The 21,802-nt window shown below is 41.2% G+C and overlaps 3 protein-coding genes across 3 annotated transcripts; all 3 read left to right on the forward strand.

Moving 5' to 3' along the window:
- Positions 1 to 231: 231 nt before the first annotated feature.
- On the forward strand, positions 232 to 5,799 carry mocs2 (molybdenum cofactor synthesis 2). The gene is made up of 3 exons (XM_085357889.1): positions 232 to 325; positions 5,470 to 5,594; positions 5,673 to 5,799. Exons 1-3 carry the CDS (start codon positions 314 to 316, stop codon positions 5,797 to 5,799), a joined length of 264 nt encoding a protein of 87 aa, XP_085214015.1. The 5' UTR covers positions 232 to 313.
- Positions 5,800 to 5,982: 183 nt separating this feature from the next.
- Positions 5,983 to 7,621, forward strand: LOC146628533 (molybdopterin synthase catalytic subunit). The gene is made up of 4 exons (XM_085357888.1): positions 5,983 to 6,094; positions 7,046 to 7,202; positions 7,303 to 7,426; positions 7,514 to 7,621. Exons 1-4 carry the CDS (start codon positions 5,983 to 5,985, stop codon positions 7,619 to 7,621), a joined length of 501 nt encoding a protein of 166 aa, XP_085214014.1.
- A 2,681-nt stretch (positions 7,622 to 10,302) lies between these two features.
- ugcg (UDP-glucose ceramide glucosyltransferase) lies at positions 10,303 to 21,221 on the forward strand. Its single transcript, XM_085359591.1, has 10 exons — positions 10,303 to 10,680; positions 15,746 to 15,890; positions 16,165 to 16,267; positions 16,383 to 16,484; positions 16,571 to 16,683; positions 16,765 to 16,943; positions 17,020 to 17,106; positions 17,452 to 17,559; positions 19,294 to 19,372; positions 19,831 to 21,221. Exons 1-10 carry the CDS (start codon positions 10,583 to 10,585, stop codon positions 19,999 to 20,001), a joined length of 1,185 nt encoding a protein of 394 aa, XP_085215717.1. The 5' UTR covers positions 10,303 to 10,582; the 3' UTR covers positions 20,002 to 21,221.
- The last annotated feature ends 581 nt before the right edge of the window (positions 21,222 to 21,802 follow it).

Consider the following 21,802-nt stretch of genomic DNA (forward strand, 5'->3'; position numbering starts at 1 on the left):
CTGATGGCCCTTAATATAAAGACTTGTTCCAGACTTTACGTTTCCCAATTTTACTTTAAGTTGTAAAGTTATTTTGTTATTTACATTTGGCCTAATAATTATCCTTATTGCTGTTTTAGAGGCAGCACCTCCATCAGGACAAGCTCTATGTTCGCATCTACACCTGCAGGTGGCAGCATTGCAGCTCTGTGCTGTTTGCAGACCGCTCATGAAGCTGAAGAGGAAGTTGCAGAAAGCAAACGCGTTCCTGTCTCCTGCTGCTCACCGACAGCTGGAAACCTTCCTCACATGCTTGACCTCTGCACGTTTCTTCATGACTGCGCAGGTGAGTCTTTTCTCACCTGTGCGAGTTTTCTGACGTTACACCACGCTGACTGTATCACATTTACCTGTCAGAGAAACAGAAGTTCAGACTAGCTGCAGGAAACAAACATTCAAACAAAACTCAGACATGTGATCGGAAACCGAAGCCGAACTCCGGCTCATGTCACGATGACGTCATCAGCGGTGTTTAGACTGAAACGCGTATGTTTGGGGTGAAAAATGTTCAGATTTGATGTTTTTCAAACGGACTTTTGGAGGCGAACTAAGGGCGCCATGGCTGATCAGCAGGAAAAGGTTAATCAAACAACGAAAGGTCAAACTTGATCCTCCAAAAGGCTCCTCCCCCTTTCAGCCAGCACACCTGCGGTGGTGTCTGTCCTCCGTGTGTCTGCAGGTCTGCGCTGATGGTGAAATCTGGAGATGAAGGGAGAGGATTAAAAGGATAAAGACACAAAATTAGTTTGAGTATTTTATCAGGTTATGTTGAGGGGAAAAACATATCCGGTAAAAAGTTGTAACATTTGTATTTTTAACGAGTTTTTAGATGGTTTTAAGGAAAACTGTCATTAATATTTAAACCATTTCTAATATTTAAAAACATCTAAGGCATTAAAGTGATTTATTCTCCCATTGTCGGTAGAATAAGAACCATAAGTGTTGGGTATCTGCTGAGCTGAATGAAGAATCTGACCTAAATACCGGTTTGCTAACTTCCAGGAACATGCGTCTCCTGAATACCTCCATGCTCTGTCCTCCCTCCTGCTGCTGAACATATGAGAGTGTAGGAGTCAATATCTGAGGCATGCTCAGATGCGAGCCGCACTGAATGAATAAACACGTCTGTAACAGTTTCGGTAAACAACAAAGGCCTAATGTGATTTTTAACTTTAATTTTCAGGTTCATTTGTGATTAAATGTAATTTTAAAAGACATTCTGCAGGATCAGCACCAGAGCCCCTTTAAAGGGTGGGTTGGATAAGGGGACTTTACTATTATTATTATTGTATTATTTTAAAAAGGGGTCAGCAATCACAGTTTAAAGATTACAGTCCTTTATGATTACTAAACCTGAACTCTGGGTCAAATTTACAGGCTTATTTAAGGATAAACAAGCTACTTTAAACCAGTATGTAACCAAAGATGTATACACAGTACACCTCAGAGAAATGTAGCCACAGGTGTCTGTGAAGGTTCTCAGTCATCCAGGTCATCGTAGTCAAAGGAGCTTGCAAAGAAAAGCGTCTGGACTTCTTTAAGTTGCTTGAAGACGTTTCACCTCTCATCCGAGAAGCTTCTTCAGTTCTAAGGTCAAATGGTGGAGAGTCCCAGATATAAACCTAGTGGGAGTAACCCCCCACAGAGGGACAAAAGGACCCCCTGATGATCCTTTAATCGCCTGAGCCAAGGTGTGAAACTGGGTGTGGGTCCCAATCAGCCAGAGTTTCGGGCGAGCTCAAGATGGCCCAGGATGTGAGTGGGCGTTCAGGCGTCTGGGGAGGTAACTCAAAACTGGATTATAGATGGCAGACAGTTGGTGTCGTAAACCCCCGTCTCTGTTCAAAGATGGTCGCTCACAGTGGACATAGATGGCTTCTTTCACTCCTCTTTCAAACCATCTGTCCTCTCTGTCCAAAATGTGAACATTGGCATCCTCGAAAGAGTGTCCTTTATCCTTAAGATGCAGATGGACTGCTGAGTCTTGTCCTGTGGAGGTGGCTCTTCTGTGTTGTGCCATGCGCTTGTGAAGTGGCTGTTTGGTCTCTCCAATGTAGAGGTCTGAGCATTCCTCGCTGCACTGTACAGCATACACCACATTGTTAAGTTTGTGTTTTGGCGTTTTGTCTTTCGGGTGATACAGTTTCTGTCTGAGCGTGTTGCTGGGTCTGAAATACACTGGGACGTCATGCTTGGAGAAAACTCTCCTGAGTTTCTCTGATACACCGGCTACATAGGGGATGACAATGTTGTTGCGTCTGTCCTTCTTATCCTCCCTCGCTGGTGTCTGGTCTTCTTTTCTGTGCCTCTTTGCTGACTTTAAGAACGCCCATTTAGGATAGCTGCACGTTTTGAGTGCTTCCTTTACATGTGTGTGTTCCTTCTTTTTCCCTTCAGGCTTAGAGGGAACATGTTCTGCCCGGTGGTGTAGGGTCCTAATTACTCCAAGTTTGTGTTCCAGAGGGTGATGGGAGTCAAAGAGGAGGTACTGGTCTGTGTGTGTGGGCTTCCGGTAAACTTCGATGTCGAGGTTGCCATTCTCTTCAATGTGCACAGCGCAGTCCAGGAAAGGCAAACAGTCATCCTTTGTGTCTTCCCTGGTGAACTTGATGTTCTTATCCACAGAGTTAATGTGCGCAGTGAAGGATTCCACTTCTTGTGTTTTGATTTTGACCCAGGTTTCGTCTACATATCTGTACCAGTGGCTGGGTACTCTTCCTTTGAAAGAGCCAAGAGCCTTCCTTTCCACTTCCTCCATGTAAAGGTTGGCTACAATAAGTGACACGGGGGAGCCCATGGCACAGCCATGTTTTTGTCTGTAAAAGCCTTCGTTGTACTTGAAATATGTAGTGGTGAGGCAGAGGTCTAACAGTGTGCAGATCTGATCGGGTGTGAAGTTGGTCCTGTCCTCCAAGGAGCTGTCTTCTTGTAGTCGTTTTCTGACAGTCTCCACGGCCTCCGTGGTGGGTATGCAAGTGAAGAGAGAGACTACATCAAAGGACACCATGGTTTCATCTGGATCCAGGGTAAGTTTCTGGACCTTGTCAGTGAAGTCGGTGGAGTTCTTGATGTGATGTGGGGTGTTCCCCACGAGAGGAGCAAGGATGGTAGCAAGGTGTTTTGCAATGTTATAAGTGGCTGAGTTTATGCTACTGACTATGGGTCTGAGTGGGACAGCTTCCTTGTGGATTTTAGGAAGTCTGTAAATGCAGGGTATGGCATCCCCTGGGTAAAGGCGGTGATATGTAAGGCGGTCAATGATTTTGTCCTTTTCAAAGTCTTGAAGGAAAGCTATAACTTTCTTTTTGTAGCTGCTTGTGGGGTCTCGCTTTAGGGCTTCGTAGGTATTGTTGTCACTGAGGAGAGTAGTAATCTTTGTGTGGTAATCTGTAGTGTTTAGGACCACGGTGCACCTTCCCTTATCAGCTGGTAAAACAGTGATGTTGTGGTCTTTGCTCAGGGAAGCGACGGCCTTCTTTTCCTGTATTGTGAGGTTGGATGGAGGGACTTTGGCACTGGAGAGCGTGGCTGAGACTTTCATCCTGATTTGCTCTGCTTCTGTCTGTGATAATTTATTAATCCGTATGGCAGATTCTGTGGCTGTGATGAGGTCCACTATGGGCAACTGTTGTGGAGAAATGGCAAAATTGAGTCCTTTGGCTAATACTCTCTTTTCAGGTTCAGTGAGAATCCTGTCTGAAAAGTTCTTAACCCATTTCTCCTGACTGGCATCAGGTGTGTTTTCTTCTCTGGGTTGTGTAGGTTCAGGATGAGGAGTGTGTGTTTTTGAAAGCAAGGTGTGAAATTTCCTGCGTTGTCTTTCTTTTCCTTTAGAGTGTTGGACCCGCTGAGCCTTGTCCACAAACTTGTAAACCTCTTCTAAGATTGGAGAGGGTAGAAGGGTTTCCAGTTCCTGCAGAGTCTGGCTGATCTTGATCTGGAGGGCATCTATGGTGAAATGGACCTGTCTTATCCTTTCACTTAAAAAGTGATTTTTTGCTCTCTGTAGAATCAAGTCTGCTCTGTATCCCCTGACCGTGGATCCAAGGCGCAGGCTCTTAGGAACAACTCTGCTTTGTCTGCATCTTAGGTTGAAACGGAGATGGTTCCTATGATCCGCTAGTTTCCTTGATTCCCTTTCATACTCCCGCACCAGTTGAAGGGTGTTCCTCCCAAAATGTACGGCAATATGTCTGTGAAGGTTCTCAGTCATCCAGGTCATCGTAGTCAAAGGAGCTTGCAAAGAAAAGCGTCTGGACTTCTTTAAGTTGTAGCCACAGGTGTAAAGCTGACGTTTAGGGTAGAAAATTCCCAACACGTGTCCATTTGTTTTGCAGTGTTTGAGTTTGTCATGCTTTAAGATGAGCTTCACAGGCTGGAGAACGACCTCTTCAGTTTCAGAGAGACACGACGGGTATTTCCCAGAGTCTGGGCTGCACAGGCCCAGCCACTCTGGCCTCCTCACTCATGCTGGTTACTACAAATTCAACTGAGCTTACACTGCATTAACTCTGTGGGCGTTTAAGTTTTTTCATGACCAAACTGTATGAATTCATGTGATTTACAGTTGAAGGGTATCATTAGAAATCAGCTGAAGGCCACAGTGACTTTTTTGGATGGGCCTTGACCCCCGTTTATGTTTTTATGATGCTTTAGCGAAAGTCTCAGAATTTGTAATAAATCTGGAGAATTGATGAGTTAAGAGGGTATTTAAGGGAACAAAATCAGAAAAGTATCAAAAAATATTTATTTAGTATTTGGGGGATAAAGTATGTAATTAATTCAGAATGACAGTTTTTGGTTAAAAAACAAACAAATAAATAAATATTTACTAAAATGTTAAAAAAACACAAAAAAACTGCCAAAAGTCAGAATTGTGTGGTTCAAAGCTGACTTTGATATCAATATCTTCCATCATCATTATTCATTATCAGCTGTCACGATGATGAGTAGGAGGAGGAAGTCTTCATCATGTCTCCAAACACAAACAGGAAGCAGTTTGAGTTTTCCCGTGTTAGCAGAAATGTACACGCTGATGATCGGAAAAATATTAGAAATGCTTTGATCCTGAAGCTTTTTGATGTTTAGTCTCCAATAAATAGATTAATGAACAGATTTCCCAAACGTTTGTTAAGTGTTCCTGTTCATGGTTTCCTGGGACGTGTAGCCTCAGTGTTACATCACAGTATCTTTAAGAAAGTCTTCATTTTGAGCTGGCAAATTCCATTTACAGCTTCATGTGATGGAAAAACATCTTTTAATGAAGCTCCTGTTTTATTTATGAAGCACATTTTTGACACAAAAGCTTCAGATAAATAAATATAACACGAACTCCACACAGGAAACAGGAAGTTTGAAACCCTGAGAATGACTCAGAACTCACTGTTTAACGGTAAATAATCTGATGGATTCATAGTTTTTCTCCTTCAGGTGTGCGTGTTGTACTTCGCGAAAAGCGTTGAGCTGGCAGGTGTGAAGGAAGAGAAGACTGTTGCCGTGCCAACACCAATCAGCAGCCACGACCTTTGGAAGCTGTTGCTACAGCGGCACCCAAGGTAAAAAAAGAAAAAAAAAGCGCACATGAACATACGTGTGAAGACGAGTCAAGGTCTAACAAGTGTTTGTGTGTCCAGACTGTGCGAGCTGCAGGACGGCGTCGTGTTGGCAGTGCGTCAGGAGTACGTTCCCATCGGCAACCAGGTGCTGACTCTGGGAGACGGAGACGAAGTCGCCGTAGTGCCGCCGCTCAGCGGGGGCTAAGAGACTTGAGACTGTAAGTAATTACTGATCAGAGATCAAGAAAAAGGTCCATGTCAGGTATTTGCTCTTGCTTCACTGCACAATTTAAAAATCAAAGCATATTTTCCTGTTGTGACTTTAAATCCAATAAATTAATGATAAAGAGTCAACAAGTTTGATCTAAACCACCATTTCTTTTCAAAGATGTCGAAGGAGCTGAGCGATGTCTTCAAGCTGAGCCGTGATTGGCTGTCTGTGCAGGAAGTGGTCGACTCTGTCAGCAGCCCTTCGTGTGGAGCCATTTCAGTATTTATAGGTTTGTTCCCATTTACTTTATTTACTTACCTGGATGACTGAGCATGCATCAAGAAGCAATATGGCACGTTTCTTTTATTTTTAAATATTTTAGAGGAAAATAAGTCAGAAGCATTTGATAAAGGGGAAAGTGATATATTTAATATAGGATGGGGATGTAAAGTGTCAAATGCTGGAGAGGAAAAGAAAATCTAGCATATTGATAAAATATTTAAAATTTTACTTCTTATAACTACTCAAATTTGTGTAAAGGCATTTTAGAAAAACAAAAGCTGAATTTTTATTTAATGTTCCAATACAGCATTTCAACATTTCATGTAAAATTGTGTGAAATGCCAGTATTTAAGAAAGAAGGTAAAGTAGAAACATTTGAGGACAAAGCTGCAGTTCCATTATTTTAGGAAGCTCTTCTAGTTACTTTGTTTTCAAAACAAAGTATGTTTTCTTTTATTTTCTTTTAAACTACAACACTTCAGGGTAATGCTTTACAATAATTGGAGTAACTGTTGCAAAAGCCAGATAAAAATACTTTACTTAATAATAACATCTTGTTGCTATGTCATTTTAAATCTGTTGTTTGATTTGGACACGCTGGTGAGTACGTCGACCCCGGAGGGTTAAAATACTCAGCTTTTATTTCTGAAGCATGACAGTCAGATTTCCTGCTCAGTCTTAATATTTTCTACAAGTATTTCTCAAAGATATTATTAGTGTTTTGTATTTAAAGTTTAAAAAAAATAATATAGAGGTTTGTTAAAGCAGATCAATAACCAGTAACAGTCACAGCAATGAGTCGTCCTTTTGAGATCAAGCTCCTCCTCACTGTGTGTCAGACTACAAAGAGCTGTTTAGTGGTTCAGGACCAGGTGTGGATGAGGGGAAGACATGAGTCCTCACATTGCTGGCTATACAAATTTGTGCATGCGCCTGTGCGTGCTATGTGTGTACACAGGTACCACCCGCGAGGACGAGGCAGACGGCAGGAAGGTGGTTGGACTGGAGTACGAGGCATATGAGCCCATGGCCCAATCAGAGTTCAACAAGCTGTGTGCTGACATCAGAGCGCGCTGGCAAAGCGTGACACACATCTGCGTCCACCACAGGCTCGGGTGAGGACGCTAAATGTGGCAGGTTGGCGGGGCCACACTGGTGTTACATTTGTAGTTTTTAACTTAAATAAAAAATATGACACATAGCTTCCACCATCAGGTGGGTGAAGGTGGGCGAAACCAGTGTTGTCATGGCGATCTCATCTCCTCACCGCCATGACGGCCAGCAGGCGATCCAGCACTGCATCAGCCAGCTGAAGGCTAATGTCCCCATTTGGAAGAAGGTGATACCTCGGAGCCAGTCTGATCAGCGCGATCGACACATCATGTCAATGATTATTGATTATTGATTGTGTGCTTGTGATCAACAGGAAGTTTATGACACGCAGGAGGTGAACTGGAAGGAGAACGCTGAGTGTTCGTGGTCCAATCAGAAGAAACCGCCAGAAAACACATTGTCTGAGGGAAAACCTAAATAAAAAAATGTGATAAAACACAGATACTTGTGGTGGGCGGAGCCATAATTATATGTTTAGACCATTTGAGTTTAACTCTAATTCTCTTCATTTAAAACACAATATTTCAAAAAACTAATGATCATGTAAAGCTTAAAATGTTTTAAATTTGTATTTTTGTATTGACGGAGTCTGACGGTCACATAGATTTTTTCCCCCTAAGATACTAAATGTATGAATGCTGTAAAATCTTCCAAAATGAACTAAAAACCATCATCAGAACATGAAGAAAAAACTGCTGTAAAACTTAGTGTCCAAAATATCTGTGTTATCTTGAAGGTAAAAGCATGTCTGTGCTGTCATTTGGTGTGATACCAATTTATACCACAAGGTGGAGCAGTGATTAAGGTTAAATCTGTGTAACCTTGAGTGAACCACGTGAGTTATTAGATTATATTCGTATCTACAGTGGAAGGCTGGGAAAAGTAAATCTTGGGGAGACGGAGGATCTGAAGATGTAATAAAGGTTAAAAAAAAACAAAAAACAGTACGCACACCTGCTGATAAAATGCTGCCCTCTGGTGGTAAAATTTTCAATCTGAACTTTGCAGTTAAGATTAAACTGAAAAGCATCATCTTCCTCTGGATGAAGGCAAGCACACAGGTTGAAAGATTTCTCTGTAGTCCACAGGAGGAGGGTCAGTCTGGTGTATTGGTGTTCCAGCAGGAAGCAGGGCGTCTGGTTCACGCACAAAATATGAACCAAGAATTCCTGCGAGTGGTGAACGTGAACTAGAGAGAGGACAAAAGGCTGAAAATCTGATAAGATGTGAACTGCTGTGCCTTGAGGTGAAGATTTGTTCCTGTCAGTTTGCTGATTAATCTGAAGATGTTTCCTGTCCTCGTTATCGGGCGTCAAACAGACGCGACGCAGGCTTCGTAAAAACATTTTACAAATACTCACGTGTGACGTGAATGATTGAATTTATCGTAGATTAATTGGTTTCTCAAACAAAAAGCATAAAAAATGACCTGATATCAGTCGTCACCTCTGAAACCAAGAGACCATAAAGACAGTAGAAGGTCTGAATGTTTGACTCAGCAAGGGAAATATTAATTGTGGCAAGTTTAAAAGAACCATTCTTGTGCCTGCAGGCACTCCTGCAGTGAGATAAGATCATGATGACTAACAGGCGGAGTGTATCTGCATGTGAATCGTGTTTGCGATCGTGTCAAACAATAAAATCTCCTGTAAAACCAACGACGTCATCCAAGAAGCTTAAGAAATCTAGAGCACGTGGTCACCAGAGATAAAAACAAAAGGACATGAAGTAAAGCGTGTAACAGTGAAGCAGATAATAAATCTGCACAACAGCTGGTGCTCACACTAGCATACAGCACACCAGCTGCATTTTACCACAGTGGAGCAGTTTTTATGATATTTATAAATACAGGAAAAACAAATTGAAACCTCTGTCAGAATCATGGTAAGAGGTCGAGTTCCAGGGAAGAAAAAAGCTCTTAAGATGTTATTTTTGGACAGAATATTACATTTGTGTATTCAGTTATGTCCAATTCAGTTTCTTTTAATACCGCCATGATAAGTGCCCAGAGGTGTTTCAAGAGGGTTAATCTGTCTTCTACTGGGGGTAAGTATGTCACTGTGTTACGTTCCAGATCATGTTAAACTGATGCTTGTGTTTCCTTTACGTGAGTAGAGACGTTTGCTCCACAACAAAATGCAGGGAATATAAATTAGGGATTACAATTTCAGCAGAAAACAGGAGATAACATTTCTGTGTCTTTAAATTTTTATGTTTCCTCAAACGAAACCTGATCTCTACCCTTCAGTGATTCACTCTTTCCTTCACTGGCTGTGTGTGAAAACTAGTAGACATTCGAGTTACCTGCTCAGGTGATCAAACTCAACAGGCTCTGAACCTGTTGAGTCACCTGATGAAGGTGAAACTAGACTACTTCTTCTTTTTTTTCTTTTTTTTAAGAAAAGGTTTCCATAGGTCATCGCCTCTCATTTCACCCATTGCTAAATGGGTGAGGAAAATGAAGCAAGCATTGGGTTGCTGTAACTAACCTGATCAATTAATACATGCCTGCTTCTCACAGGAGCCTTTACGTTGGCCGTTAAATGATCGTGCACCTTTTATCTAACCTCTTTTTTTCTTAACATGTTCAGAGGATAACATGCCCCATATGAATGATGTATAAAACGATTCAGCAATAAATTAGATGTTTCTGAAGCAAACAGTGGACAATGTTTGGATTTAGTTATTTCTGTTAAGTTATAGAGATAGAAATTAAACAGAACAACAATATGAAACCATTATAATAAATAATTATGATTGCTAAAACACCATAAACAAATAAACTTTAGTTACCCCTAAAATGGGAAATTCCCGAATTCCGCAACTCAAAACAGGAAACACAACCAGGAACAAAAAAAATAAACTAGATTAACTTTTCAGTAGATGTTACTACAAATAAAAGCGCTCAAGGAAGTAGAAAAGCTAGGTTAAATGTAACAGCTCAGCAACTACAAGTCTAAATAAAAATACCAACAACAACGAGTAAAAACTAATGCGTTTGATGTTTTTAAATGAACAGCTTTACTTTGAAATTGTCCCGGAAGTCTGGTAACAGTTTTTATCCCCCAACCCTCCGCTATTCCGGTCAGCTGACCAAGAGTCGGTCTGCTGACTGTCAAACCCTCCAAGTCTGCACTGATACTGGGAGACTACCGTCACCGGGCCGAACCCTGCTCTGGCCATGTTATCGGAGCTCCTTTCTCGGGCAGCCACCTGACACCCTCCGCTGTGATCCGGAAGTGCAACGGTTAGCCTAAACACGCCAAAGTCGCGGAAACAGCCGGATTCTCCCTGTCTTCCGTGACCGCTCATCTGGTCGTCTCCATCCCGAGCCCGTGTGACTCCAGCCGGCCCACCTCCCAGGCAGCTTCCGCTGACAGCCATGGCCCTGCTGGACCTCGCCATGCAGGGCCTCGCCGTGTTCGGCTTCATCCTGTTCTTCGTGCTGTGGCTCATGCACTTCATGTCCATCATCTATGTGTGAGTGCATCGCGGAGCGAGGCTAAACATTGCTAACAGCTAGCCTCGGCACAGCTCCTTCCTTTATTTCTGTCTGTCCCCGTGTGATTATGTGTGAACGGGGTTAAACTCGGAAATAAGCCGACCCCCTGCTCCTGGGGACGGGTTTGTGGATGTATGACAGGAGGTGAACCTGCAGCCTGGACGGTTAGCTCTTGGGCGTTTTCCTGGTTACCGCTAGCCGGGTAATGTTAGCTCGGACGGGATATTCCGGTTACTGCGGTCCTTTCAGGTGGTAGTTAACTAAATCACGTCATTAATTATAGTTTTATAAACCGTGAATCGATAACAAGGAACCTGAAGTAACCGTATTTCATCGTACAGAACATTTTAAATGGCGGTAGATGTTTAGGTGACGTTTCTGTAGCTTATTACGCACCTAATTTCCTGCTTCCTCTTAACGCAGAATCTCACTTAATTAAAATAGGATTTTAGAATTTTCATTCAGCAGCCGCTTTTCTTACATTATGGAGTGTATGTTTAGTGTTGTATTTAAGTGTTGTGAGCCGTTGTTTAATTCGGCTGTAACCCATTTTATCTTTTACTTTTTAATTCCATGAATTTCTATGTTTTTGGTCATGTTTATACTTCTGTACACAGAGCATGACTAAATCAGTTAACTTTTAGTAGGACAGAAGATAAGCATCGTACATAGAAGCCATACCTTTGTGCAGCACCATAAGGGAAGCTGAAAATGAGCATGGGCTTTGGTGCTGTGGAATTTGTGGAACTTATCTTTGCAGCTTAAATTTTTTTTTAATGATTTGGACTCAACAGAGTGAATTCATGCTGCAGGTCTTATAGCAGCACCTGACCTGGCAAAAACAAAACAAAACAACATATCCTGTAAATGGACTTTAAAGTTTAGGCTCCTATTCATTGGTCTGAACATGGTTCGTTCATCTCCACCGCTATAGTAAAAGTTCCAGGCAGTCTAGGATTTAAACCCTTTAATTTGCCGGGTTTTCGTAAAGATTAGAAAACTTAAAGAAGTTTCTTTTAAACCCCTCCAGATCTTTGAAAGAGCAAAAAGCAGCTCAGCTGACTTACTGAAGGTTTTGTGAGATTTGCTTCCCCTGAAATTCTTAAGAAGTCATGTGACAGCTTCCTTTTTTTCAGTAGGGAAAGAAAATTGGAGCATACTTCAAACAAACATGGGAAATGTGTTTTAGTTGGCTGTTAAAGGTGAAAGATAACGCGAGTTGATCTGCACAAGGATGTGGAACTGTTGGAGGTAAACATGCTTCCAAAGTTTCTTGGAAATCCGGGAATCTGTCACAGTATGTTCATACATACAGTGTGTTCAACACGTTCACACTTCCCTGGAAGATGTAGGGAGGACTGCAGCATTCATGCCTGCTTTCAATGGGATTAATATTTGGAATGAAAATGACACATCACACATGCGCTCTTCTAAAGATGTGTATTGCCAGAAAATAAAGTTATATGTTCACTTTGACAACATGTGAATCTATACAGATAACATGAGGATGAAATAATTGGGAAGGCTAATTAAAAGCTGAGCTAGTTTGTTTATTATCTTAACATAAAATTATCTGTAAGGACAGCAAAGCCATGTGCTTTCACCTTGATCGCCTTTCCCTCACTCTTATCCTTGGATCAAACAGACAGTCACTGCCTTTGGTCTTATTCATGACCATTAACAGGACGTATGCTCAATGTCAGCATGACGAGTGAAGCAGCCTATGTGAAACGGACTCTCATGAAGAGCCTTTTGTCTCACAGGCAGTGTTTTCACAGGAAAACACCAGCTAAACTCCTTCATCACATAGTTTAAACCTAAAGTGATGCCTTGAGCTGACAGAAAGCATCACTGACAGAAGCTGAGAGAAAATGAATCATATTTTAATCTAAATGAACTGTATCACTTAGGAGTAAAAAGGAGCTTTTAAGCATGACAGAAAGAGTGGTTCGATAAAATGTTGATATTGACTGTCAGATAAACATATCAACAGCAAGAAAGTGCTTCTATGCACAGCTATGTGCGAGTGACGCCTGTACCACAGACCTCTGGGTGTGAAGCGTTTGTAAGGGTGGTGCCCTGTAACTCCGTCCTGATGGTAGAGGATATATTCACCATGAGGAGGGTGTGAGACATTGTTGAGGATGTCACACCTTTTTCCAGCACTTGGAACTCCCAGAGTTGCATCATACCATGTTGTTCCTAACCTGCAGTGTTTACAGACATATTAAGGTCTGCACAAAACACACTCTGTACTTCTGTCCACCTCCAACCATCTCCACATCAAGTACAAACCTTGTAATCCTTCTCTAAATGACTCAAAGCCATCCCGCTCGCTCTAAAAGCAAAAATTATCTCTTCTGTTTTCAAATGGAGAAAACACAGAGTAACAAAGTCTGTTTCATCTTCTCTCATCAAACCACCAATCATTGCACCTTCAGTAAATTAAAGACTTCAGATGAGTTAATGTACTGCATTCACAGAGTAATGAATGGAGATGTACTGCAGTACACCCCGGAGGGCCGTCGTGGCAACAGATGATACTGCAGCTTTCACTCTAACGTGCAGTGATCAGTCAGCTAAAAAGGATTGAGCACATCTGATGATTGTGCTGTGCAGCCTTTGATATGTGCTCTTACTAAATGCAGATGAAACATGGCACACACAGGTTTGGTCGAGATGACTGTGTATTTTGTGCGGTACATGTAAAAGAGCATTTCCTGTATGGCCTGTGCTTTTGATATTTTTGGTACAGGAACTGTTAATGAGGACTTTCAGGCTCTGGGAACTCGATGGGTCTTATGAATGTTCTTATGAACCTCAAATATGAGGTCTTATGAATCAGATTTGGAACAGGCGACTGAAGAAGACCCTCTTTCACTCCTGCTGCTTTTCGAATATTAATAATTTTAAAAGTCTGAGAAACTTCCTCTGCTTTTACATTTACTTCCTGGCCAGGATTGTTCCACAATATCAACTATGGTCTGTGTTGAAATCTGTTTGTTTATTGTCTAATTTCCTCTTTCTGAGGAGAAAGAAGCGAGTCGCCTTTGTTCCCCTGCAGACAGCTTGTTTGTGCTTCCTCGTTTCTGCTTTTACTTCTCCAGCTACCCATAGTTTATCTTTTAAAAATCTCTATGTTGTGTCAAAACTTTCCCTTATCAAAAGAGAACTGTAGAGCCTATGAAGATGCCGTAGCTTTCTGTGAGACAGTGCACTGTCATTATTCTTATCTCACTGATTGAAGCTCAGGTTTGCTGGTTTTAAGCGGCTGTGTGTAGAGAAGTGTTCTGAACCCTGTAGTGCCTTGTTTATATTTGCTAAAATATAAATCCAGGTCCCTCTCCTCTCTGGTAGGATGCTCTGAAGTTCCTCAGTAGAGTTTACAGGGTATTAGAAACAACATTTGGTAACCTACTTACCTAACCGTATCTTATCTCTGCTGCAGCCCAAGTATTTGCTCTCTGATTAATATAAATAAGCTATAAAAAACTTTACAATCTCCATAGATGGGTCTAAAGGACAAGGACAGAACATCACTATGATAGTGTGTAGCTGTTGCACCATCTGTCATTAATATAAATACAGACACCTCCACCTGCTTTTTTTCACCACTCCATTCTTACAGGATCGCTGAACGCTGTGATGTGAAGGGAGGAACTCTTTGTGTCCTTTACAAAGTTCATTTCAATTTGTTTTTCTAATTTTGTAAATGTGTTTTTGGTTCAGTTAGTTCCCAGTTTTTATTTCTTTGGAAGTCTGGTTCTTGTTTTTATTTTAGTAACTAAAATCTCTTAACAGGCTTAGTTTGAGCTCACTAGGAAAACCTCAGTCTGGATATCGTGTTTGCGCTTCCAGTTAAAAGGCCATCATTGTCCTCCCTGGATCAGAACACTTTGCATTAATTTTAATAGTTAAAGTAAGCTGCTGGAGCAGGTCTGACACAGGAAAATATACTAGCTCCCTTCCAGTTAGCGCTGTTCGATATAACGATATATATCAGATGACGATATAAAAACGTCTGTCGTTGCATTTTACGCTATCATTTGTTTCGTGGTGTCGCAAAATAAACTGTTTACGGCAATATTTCTTCATCGTTTTGGTGGTCACTGTAGCGGCTATATTAATTTCTTAAAGTTCTCTCTTTCTCTTATATTTAATATAACCACACTAGAGACGGACAAGCGCCTGTTTTTATGCGTTGTGGTTAGCAACAACGATGGTAACAGCATCGCGTGTCCGCTTCTTTATGTTCCACATAAACCTTTCACATAAAGCTCAAGATCCTGTTGAGACTTTTCAAAATAAACTGAATCACGTGAAAGAGCAGATTATTTACAGATGAGAAGTAAAAAAGAGCCGGCAGGTGCTAAAAACTAAACCGTAGACTCAAACGTTAAAACAGGCTTTTCTCCACAGCACGCCGTGTAATAAATACAAAGAAAACGGCGGCCGTTACAACTTATGTCTAAAAATGTATAGTTTCATGCGTCGGTTAAAACACTCGACTCCAGCTACATGACTTGCAGCAGGAAACACTTCATGCAAGTCGAGCTGCCTGAGATTCCCAGAATTTACAGAAAATGTTACATTTTTGTGATTTATATCGTTATCAGGATGATAGAATTCTTATATCGGGATATGAGATTTTGGTCATATCGCACAGCCCTACTTCCAGTACAACAATAAAGTTAAATAGAACCTGGAGCTATAAATCTTTACCTTTCCTTTGGCCAAACTGATTTCCTAATAATAAAATAAAACACTGAAATAAATCAAAGGTCACCCGTTAGATAAAACGCAATCTGTATGAATGAATGATTTTATTTTTTTAGCCCAGTGATACATCACAGTCAGATTATGCTAACAGGAACTTTTTCACCCAGGTGCTGCAGATTTTCCATTCTTGATAAACCCAGAGACTCAAAATAGATTTTAAAATATGTTGGTTATGATGTTCTCTTTAAATAATGTTTTTATTTGTTTGTTTTTTCAAATGTTTCTTTGATTTTTACCTGCTGACCTTTGACCTCTTTCTTTCAGACGTCTTCACCTCCACAAGAAAAGACCAGAGGTCAAACAGCCGTTCATGCAGCTAGCTGGAGTTTCTCTGCTGAAGCCACTAAAAGGAGTTGACCCGAACCTGATCTCCAACCTGGAGACATTCTTTACACTGGATTACCCAAAGGTGAAGCCAAATACTCCCAACCCAGATAATTACCCCTTAGTACTCCCCCCAGCTAACCTATCATGACTGCCTGACTACCAAGACTCCTACTGTCCCACCCTACAGTCCCAGTTACCATCCCACTGTCCTGGGCTACCATCCCTGTCCTTCCACAGACTGACCTTCCATTGCCTCAGTCTACCCTGTAACATTTACTAACCTTTGAGCTCCAATAATAAACATCTGTCTGCTGTTGTACCGCTTCTCAGACTAATTGAAACATCTGGTTTTACAGTTTGAAATCCTGCTGTGCATTCAGGATCAAGACGATCCAGCTGTTGACGTCTGCAAAAAGTTGTTGGGAAAATACCCGAATGTAGACGCTCGATTATTCATTGGTGAGAAAAAATTACTTTAAATTATGCTTCTTTTTTTTTTTCTTTTTTTCTTTTTTCTTACATGTTTTTCATCTGTTAGCAGCTAACATTAGCATGTGATGTCTCTGGTTCTCAGGAGGGAAGAAAGTTGGAATTAACCCCAAGATCAATAACTTGATGCCGGGCTACGAAGGAGCTAAATATGGCCTGGTGTGGATCTGCGACAGTGGCATCAGAGGTCAGTTCTTCACCACTGATGTGATGGCTATCATTGTTTTCATTGTTGATTCTAAAGCTAACTCCCTTTGTGTTTGTGTGTTGCAGTGAAACCGGACACCCTGACAGATATGACTAATCAGATGACAGAGAAGGTGGGACTGGTACATGGGTTACCGTACGTTGCCGACCGCCAAGGCTTCGCTGCCACACTGGAACAGGTAAAGTCACACTAATGTAATGGGAATTATTTTCTTTACTTGTCTTGATGCTAACAAATGCTAACACTAACCTGTTTCCAGGTGTACTTTGGGACATCCCACCCCCGCTCATACATCTCGGCTAATGTGACTGGGATAAAGTGCGTGACGGGTATGTCATGTCTGATGAGGAAGGATGTTCTGGATCAGGCCGGCGGATTGGTCGCCTTCGCCCAGTACATTGCTGAGGATTACTTCATGGCTAAAGCTATTGCTGACAGGTTGGCACGTTAACATTAGCACCCTGTCGATGTTGCTGTCAGAGCTTCACTTCACACTTATCCTATCTCTCTGCAGAGGCTGGAAATTCTCCATGGCGACACAGGTGGCGCTGCAGAATTCTGGATCTTACTCCATTGGCCAGTTCCAGTCCCGCATGATCAGGTGACCTCAGTACTCATTACTGATTGATTAGTGATGGTTTTTAAATGTTTTTCCCTCCATTTTGCCTGTTTTTTTTTTTTTTTGGTTTTTTTTTTGGTCCATGACCTGCAGCAAGACATAATTTTATTTACATTTATTGTGTTCTTTAATTTCTTACCTGTTTTGTTTTTCACAATAAGCCATTAGCATTTAGTTTTTATTATTAGTTATAAGCAGCGTTATTAGGGGCGTGGGCTTTTGACTAAAGAGTGGTTGTAGCTGTTGGACCATAGCTCATAATTCTGAATCTCCTCTTTGACCTGAATCCTCAAAGCAGCTGATATTAATCAAGTTTTATGTCTGCAGGTGGACGAAGTTGAGGATCAACATGCTTCCCGGCACCGTGCTTGAGCCTGTTTCCGAATGCTTCCTCGCCAGTCTCATCATCGGCTGGGCCGCTCATTATGTGTTCAGGTACACAGTTGACCACACAGGGATGAGGTCATTGGTTGACTGGGCGTTTACTGTTCTTTAGCCTCAATCACCAAAAAATAGGTTAAACATTTATCACCTGGACATCATCCAGAGAAACTACAGTGGGGCAAAAAAGTATTTAGTCAGCCACCGATTGTGCAAGTTCCTCCACCTAAAATGATGACAGAGGTCAGTAATTTGCACCAGAGGTACACTTCAACTGTGAGAGACAGAATGTGAAAAAAAAATCCATGAATCCACATGGTAGGATTTGTAAAGAATTTATTGGTAAATCAGGGTGGAAAATAAGTATTTGGTCAATAACAAAAATACAACTCAATACTTTGTAACATAACCTTTGTTGGCAATAACAGAGGTCAAACGTTTACTATAGGTCTTTACCAGGTTTGCACACACAGTAGCTGGTATTTTGGCCCATTCCTCCATGCAGATCTTCTCGAGAGCAGTGATGTTTTGGGGCTGTCGCCGAGCAACACGGACTTTCAACTCCCGCCACAGATTTTCTATGGGGTTGAGGTCTGGAGACTGGCTAGGCCACTCCAGGACTTTCAAATGCTTCTTACGGAGCCACTCCTTTGTTGCCCGGGCGGTGTGTTTTGGATCATTGTCATGTTGGAAGACCCAGCCTCGTTTCATCTTCAAAGTTCTCACTGATGGAAGGAGGTTTTGGCTCAAAATCTCACGATACATGGCCCCATTCATTCTGTCCTTAACACGGATCAGTCGTCCTGTTCCCTTGGCAGAAAAACAGCCCCATAGCATGATGTTTCCACCCCCATGCTTCACAGTAGGTATGGTGTTCTTGGGATGCAACTCGGTATTCTTCTTCCTCCAAACACGACGAGTTGAGTTTATACCAAAAAGTTCTACTTTGGTTTCATCTGACCACATGACATTCTCCCAATCCTCTGCTGTATCATCCATGTGCTCTCTGGCAAACTTCAGACGGGCCTGGACATGCACTGGCTTCAGCAGCGGAACACGTCTGGCACTGCGGGATTTGATTCCCTGCCGTTGTAGTGTGTTACTGATGGTGACCTTTGTTACTTTGGTCCCAGCTCTCTGCAGGTCATTCACCAGGTCCCCCCGTGTGGTTCTGGGATCTTTGCTCACCGTTCTCATGATCATTTTGACCCCACGGGATGAGATCTTGCGTGGAGCCCCAGATTGAGGGAGATTATCAGTGGTCTTGTATGTCTTCCATTTTCTGATGATTGCTCCCACAGTTGATTTTTTCACACCAAGCTGCTTGCCTATTGTAGATTCACTCTTCCCAGTCTGGTGCAGGTCTACAATACTTTTCCTGGTGTCCTTCGAAAGCTCTTTGGTCTTGGCCGTGGCGGAGTTTGGAGTCTGACTGTTTGAGGCTGTGGACAGGTGTCTTTTATACAGATGATGAGTTCAAACAGGTGCCATTCATACAGGTAACGAGTGGGGGACAGAAAAGCTTCTTACAGAAGACGTTACAGGTCTGTGAGAGCCAGAGATTTTCCTTGTTTGAGGTGACCAAATACTTATTTTCCACCCTAATTTACGAATAAATTCTTTACAAATCCTACCATGTGGATTCATGGATTTTTTTTTTCACATTCTGTCTCTCACAGTTGAAGTGTACCTCTGGTGCAAATTACTGACCTCTGTCATCATTTTAAGTATACTTTTTTGCCCCACTGTATATTGATCTGTGTGTGTGTGTGTGTGTGTGTGCTTTAGATGGGACATGATGGTGTTCTTCATGTGTCACTGTCTCGCCTGGTTTATATCTGACTACATTCAGCTGACCGGGGTCCAGGTAATATCACATACTTCTAATTTAAAAGGAATATTTTTTTTCAACAACAATTACTTTTTCATTTTTAAGAATTCAGAAACACAAATATGAAGCTGCCAATTACTGATGTTTTCCGATTGATTTAATAATAATATGAAAAATATGAATGTTGTCTTAATTTTCTTCCTTTAAATAGAAAAGATGACAGTTTAGTAAGTAAGGTTAATTAAATTAAAAAAAAAAACTTAAGCCAATTAAAAAATAAAAACATTAAAAACTGGAACAAAAAGATTAAAATATTTGAAGGTTCAGTTCAATAAATAATCGTAAAAATGTTTAGATTTAAAAGTTGTTGTTTTTTTTAATGAAAAACAATACAAACAAATGTAAGAAAGTTAATAAATTTAAATGAAATTGAAAAATAAGGAGATTTTTTTTTTAAAAGTGTGACTGATTACTGGTTGATGACATCACCACAGGGCGGCCCTCTGTGCTTCTCGAAGCTCGACTTTGCAGTCGCCTGGTTCATCAGGGAGTCGATGGCGGTGCAGATCTTCCTGTCGGCTCTGTGGGACCCAACCATCAGCTGGAGGACTGGACGCTACCGGCTACGTTGCGGAGGCACCGCTGAGGAGATCCTCGATGTCTAGTTACCTCGGTGACGGGCCTCATCTGCCCCTCCACCCTCACCTCCTCATTACAGCGAGGAGAGGAAGAGACTGATGTTTGTTTTTGTTTTTGTTTTTCTCTTTTTTTATGAGGAAAAACTGAAGAGTGTGCATGTGTGCGTGTGCACATGAGCGTGCGTGTGTGTGTCTGTGTGTGTGCGTGTTTTAACTATTTATCTTTCTTTTGGTGCTAAAAGCTGAAAGACGCCAGAACAAGCCAATGAGAGAGCAGGAAGCAAGGAAATATGTGAGCGACACATGCACTGAATCATCTGGTCTCTGATCAGAGCAAGAAAACAGGACGACCGTGAGCCAATCAGGACAGAGGACTACACAATACTCCCACCTGATTGGCTGATATTATTTTGCATGGAAGGTATTGACGGGCATAAAATAGGCATGAACGAGAGCAGACGTTTTACTCTGAAAGTCCTCTGTGCTGTCAGATATTTAAAAAACTACTTAATTTGAGACTGCAGCACAAACTTGAATGTGACATTCGTCACATTCACATATCAGAAGAACAAGAGTCAGCTTTCACTGTTTTTCTATTGCAAAGCCTTCTCTTCTTCGGTGGTTTTTGAAAAGCTGGAGCTGGAGGACTGTGCTGTTTTCAGAGTAAAATATCTGAAACCTTCTGATTATCACGACTTTTATCCGTTTCCATTGTTTTACAAAAGTAAACAAACAAAAAAAACCTTTTGGATAAAAGAGGAAAATCTGTCCTGGGTGGTTCTGACTGGATGAGCTGAAGTCGTCCAGTTCTGGTTCTGGAGTCATAAAGAGACTTCAGCTGAAACTAATCTTCAGCTCCGGAATCATCTTTACGTGAAAGGTGAATTATATTCAGCTTCTGAGCCTTGTGAGTCACTACAGGAAAGCAGCTGCTTGGTTTTTGCTTCTGTCCATAAAATCTGTGCAGCTTTAGGATAAACATAAAAAAAAATGCAAACATGAGCAGCTGAAGGACTTGAGGCCGCTGACTGTCGTTTAGGAAAAAAAATGAAGTGAACAATGAACAAGTGAAGTTTTCTCTTAATTCATCATTAAGTTATTTGAAGAAAAAAAATCCTTGTAATGAAATGAAATCGTCAGAATGTCATTATTTTGTCATTGTGAAGGTGCAAAGGTACGGAAACGTGACAAATTATTGTCACAAAATCAACAAGTTCAATCATCAGTTCAGCTGCAAAACCCATAAACGGTAAAATACTCTTTAGTCCGATGTGAGATGCACATCATTATTAAAAATAAAAATAAATTAAATATTTCTTTGCCATTTCATTTTAAATTGTTAAAACAACACAAGTATAAAATTGATCTAAATTTTAAACTGAAAAGATTAGAAAACTTCTAAAGGGATTGTTGTCTTCTTGAGTAAAATCCAGAAACAAAAAAAATTACAGTGGGAAAAGAGTTGTCTTAATTAAAAAACTAAATTACCAAATGAGACAATAACTTTTCTGGGAGCTCAAATGTCTTTTTCTCCCCTGATTTAATCTCTGACCCTGGAAAACACTTGGGAATCTAGCACTGAATGAATTCCAGTATTTTTTGTAAGGAACGGTCGTAGCATTTCAAGAATTTCTCTTAATGTAAAAAAAAAAAAAAAAAAAAAAATGACCAAAAATCCACATTTCTGAAGTTTTCAGTCTGAACACTGTGTATGTGTGTGAGGATATGAGAGAAAGTGTTTCTTTAAGCTCAATGTTAGCGTTTAGCTGTTACCGTAGCCACTTGCGGTTTGGTTGATGACATCACTCTGTCGGATGAACCCTCGTGG

The sequence above is a fragment of the Diplotaxodon limnothrissa genome, linkage group LG7 (assembly GCF_057381915.1).
Source record: "Diplotaxodon limnothrissa isolate DT_005_m linkage group LG7, D_limnothrissa_male_GT1.1, whole genome shotgun sequence".
NCBI classification, from domain to species: Eukaryota; Metazoa; Chordata; class Actinopteri; order Cichliformes; family Cichlidae; genus Diplotaxodon; species Diplotaxodon limnothrissa.

Bases quoted from the DNA above. Each gene is read 5' to 3' on its own strand.
- mocs2 (XM_085357889.1), top strand. The intron at 5,595-5,672 runs GTAAAAAAAGAA...TTGTGTGTCCAG, and splicing joins TTGCTACAGCGGCACCCAAG to ACTGTGCGAGCTGCAGGACG.
- LOC146628533 (XM_085357888.1), top strand. From the start codon at position 5,983: ATGTCGAAGGAGCTGAGCGATGTCTTCAAGCTGAGCCGTGATTGGCTG. The intron at 6,095-7,045 runs GTTTGTTCCCAT...GTGTGTACACAG, and splicing joins AGCCATTTCAGTATTTATAG to GTACCACCCGCGAGGACGAG. The intron at 7,427-7,513 runs GTGATACCTCGG...TGTGATCAACAG, and splicing joins ATGTCCCCATTTGGAAGAAG to GAAGTTTATGACACGCAGGA.
- ugcg (XM_085359591.1), top strand. From the start codon at position 10,583: ATGGCCCTGCTGGACCTCGCCATGCAGGGCCTCGCCGTGTTCGGCTTC. The intron at 10,681-15,745 runs GTGAGTGCATCG...TCTTTCTTTCAG, and splicing joins TTCATGTCCATCATCTATGT to ACGTCTTCACCTCCACAAGA. The intron at 19,373-19,830 runs GTAATATCACAT...ACATCACCACAG, and splicing joins TTCAGCTGACCGGGGTCCAG to GGCGGCCCTCTGTGCTTCTC.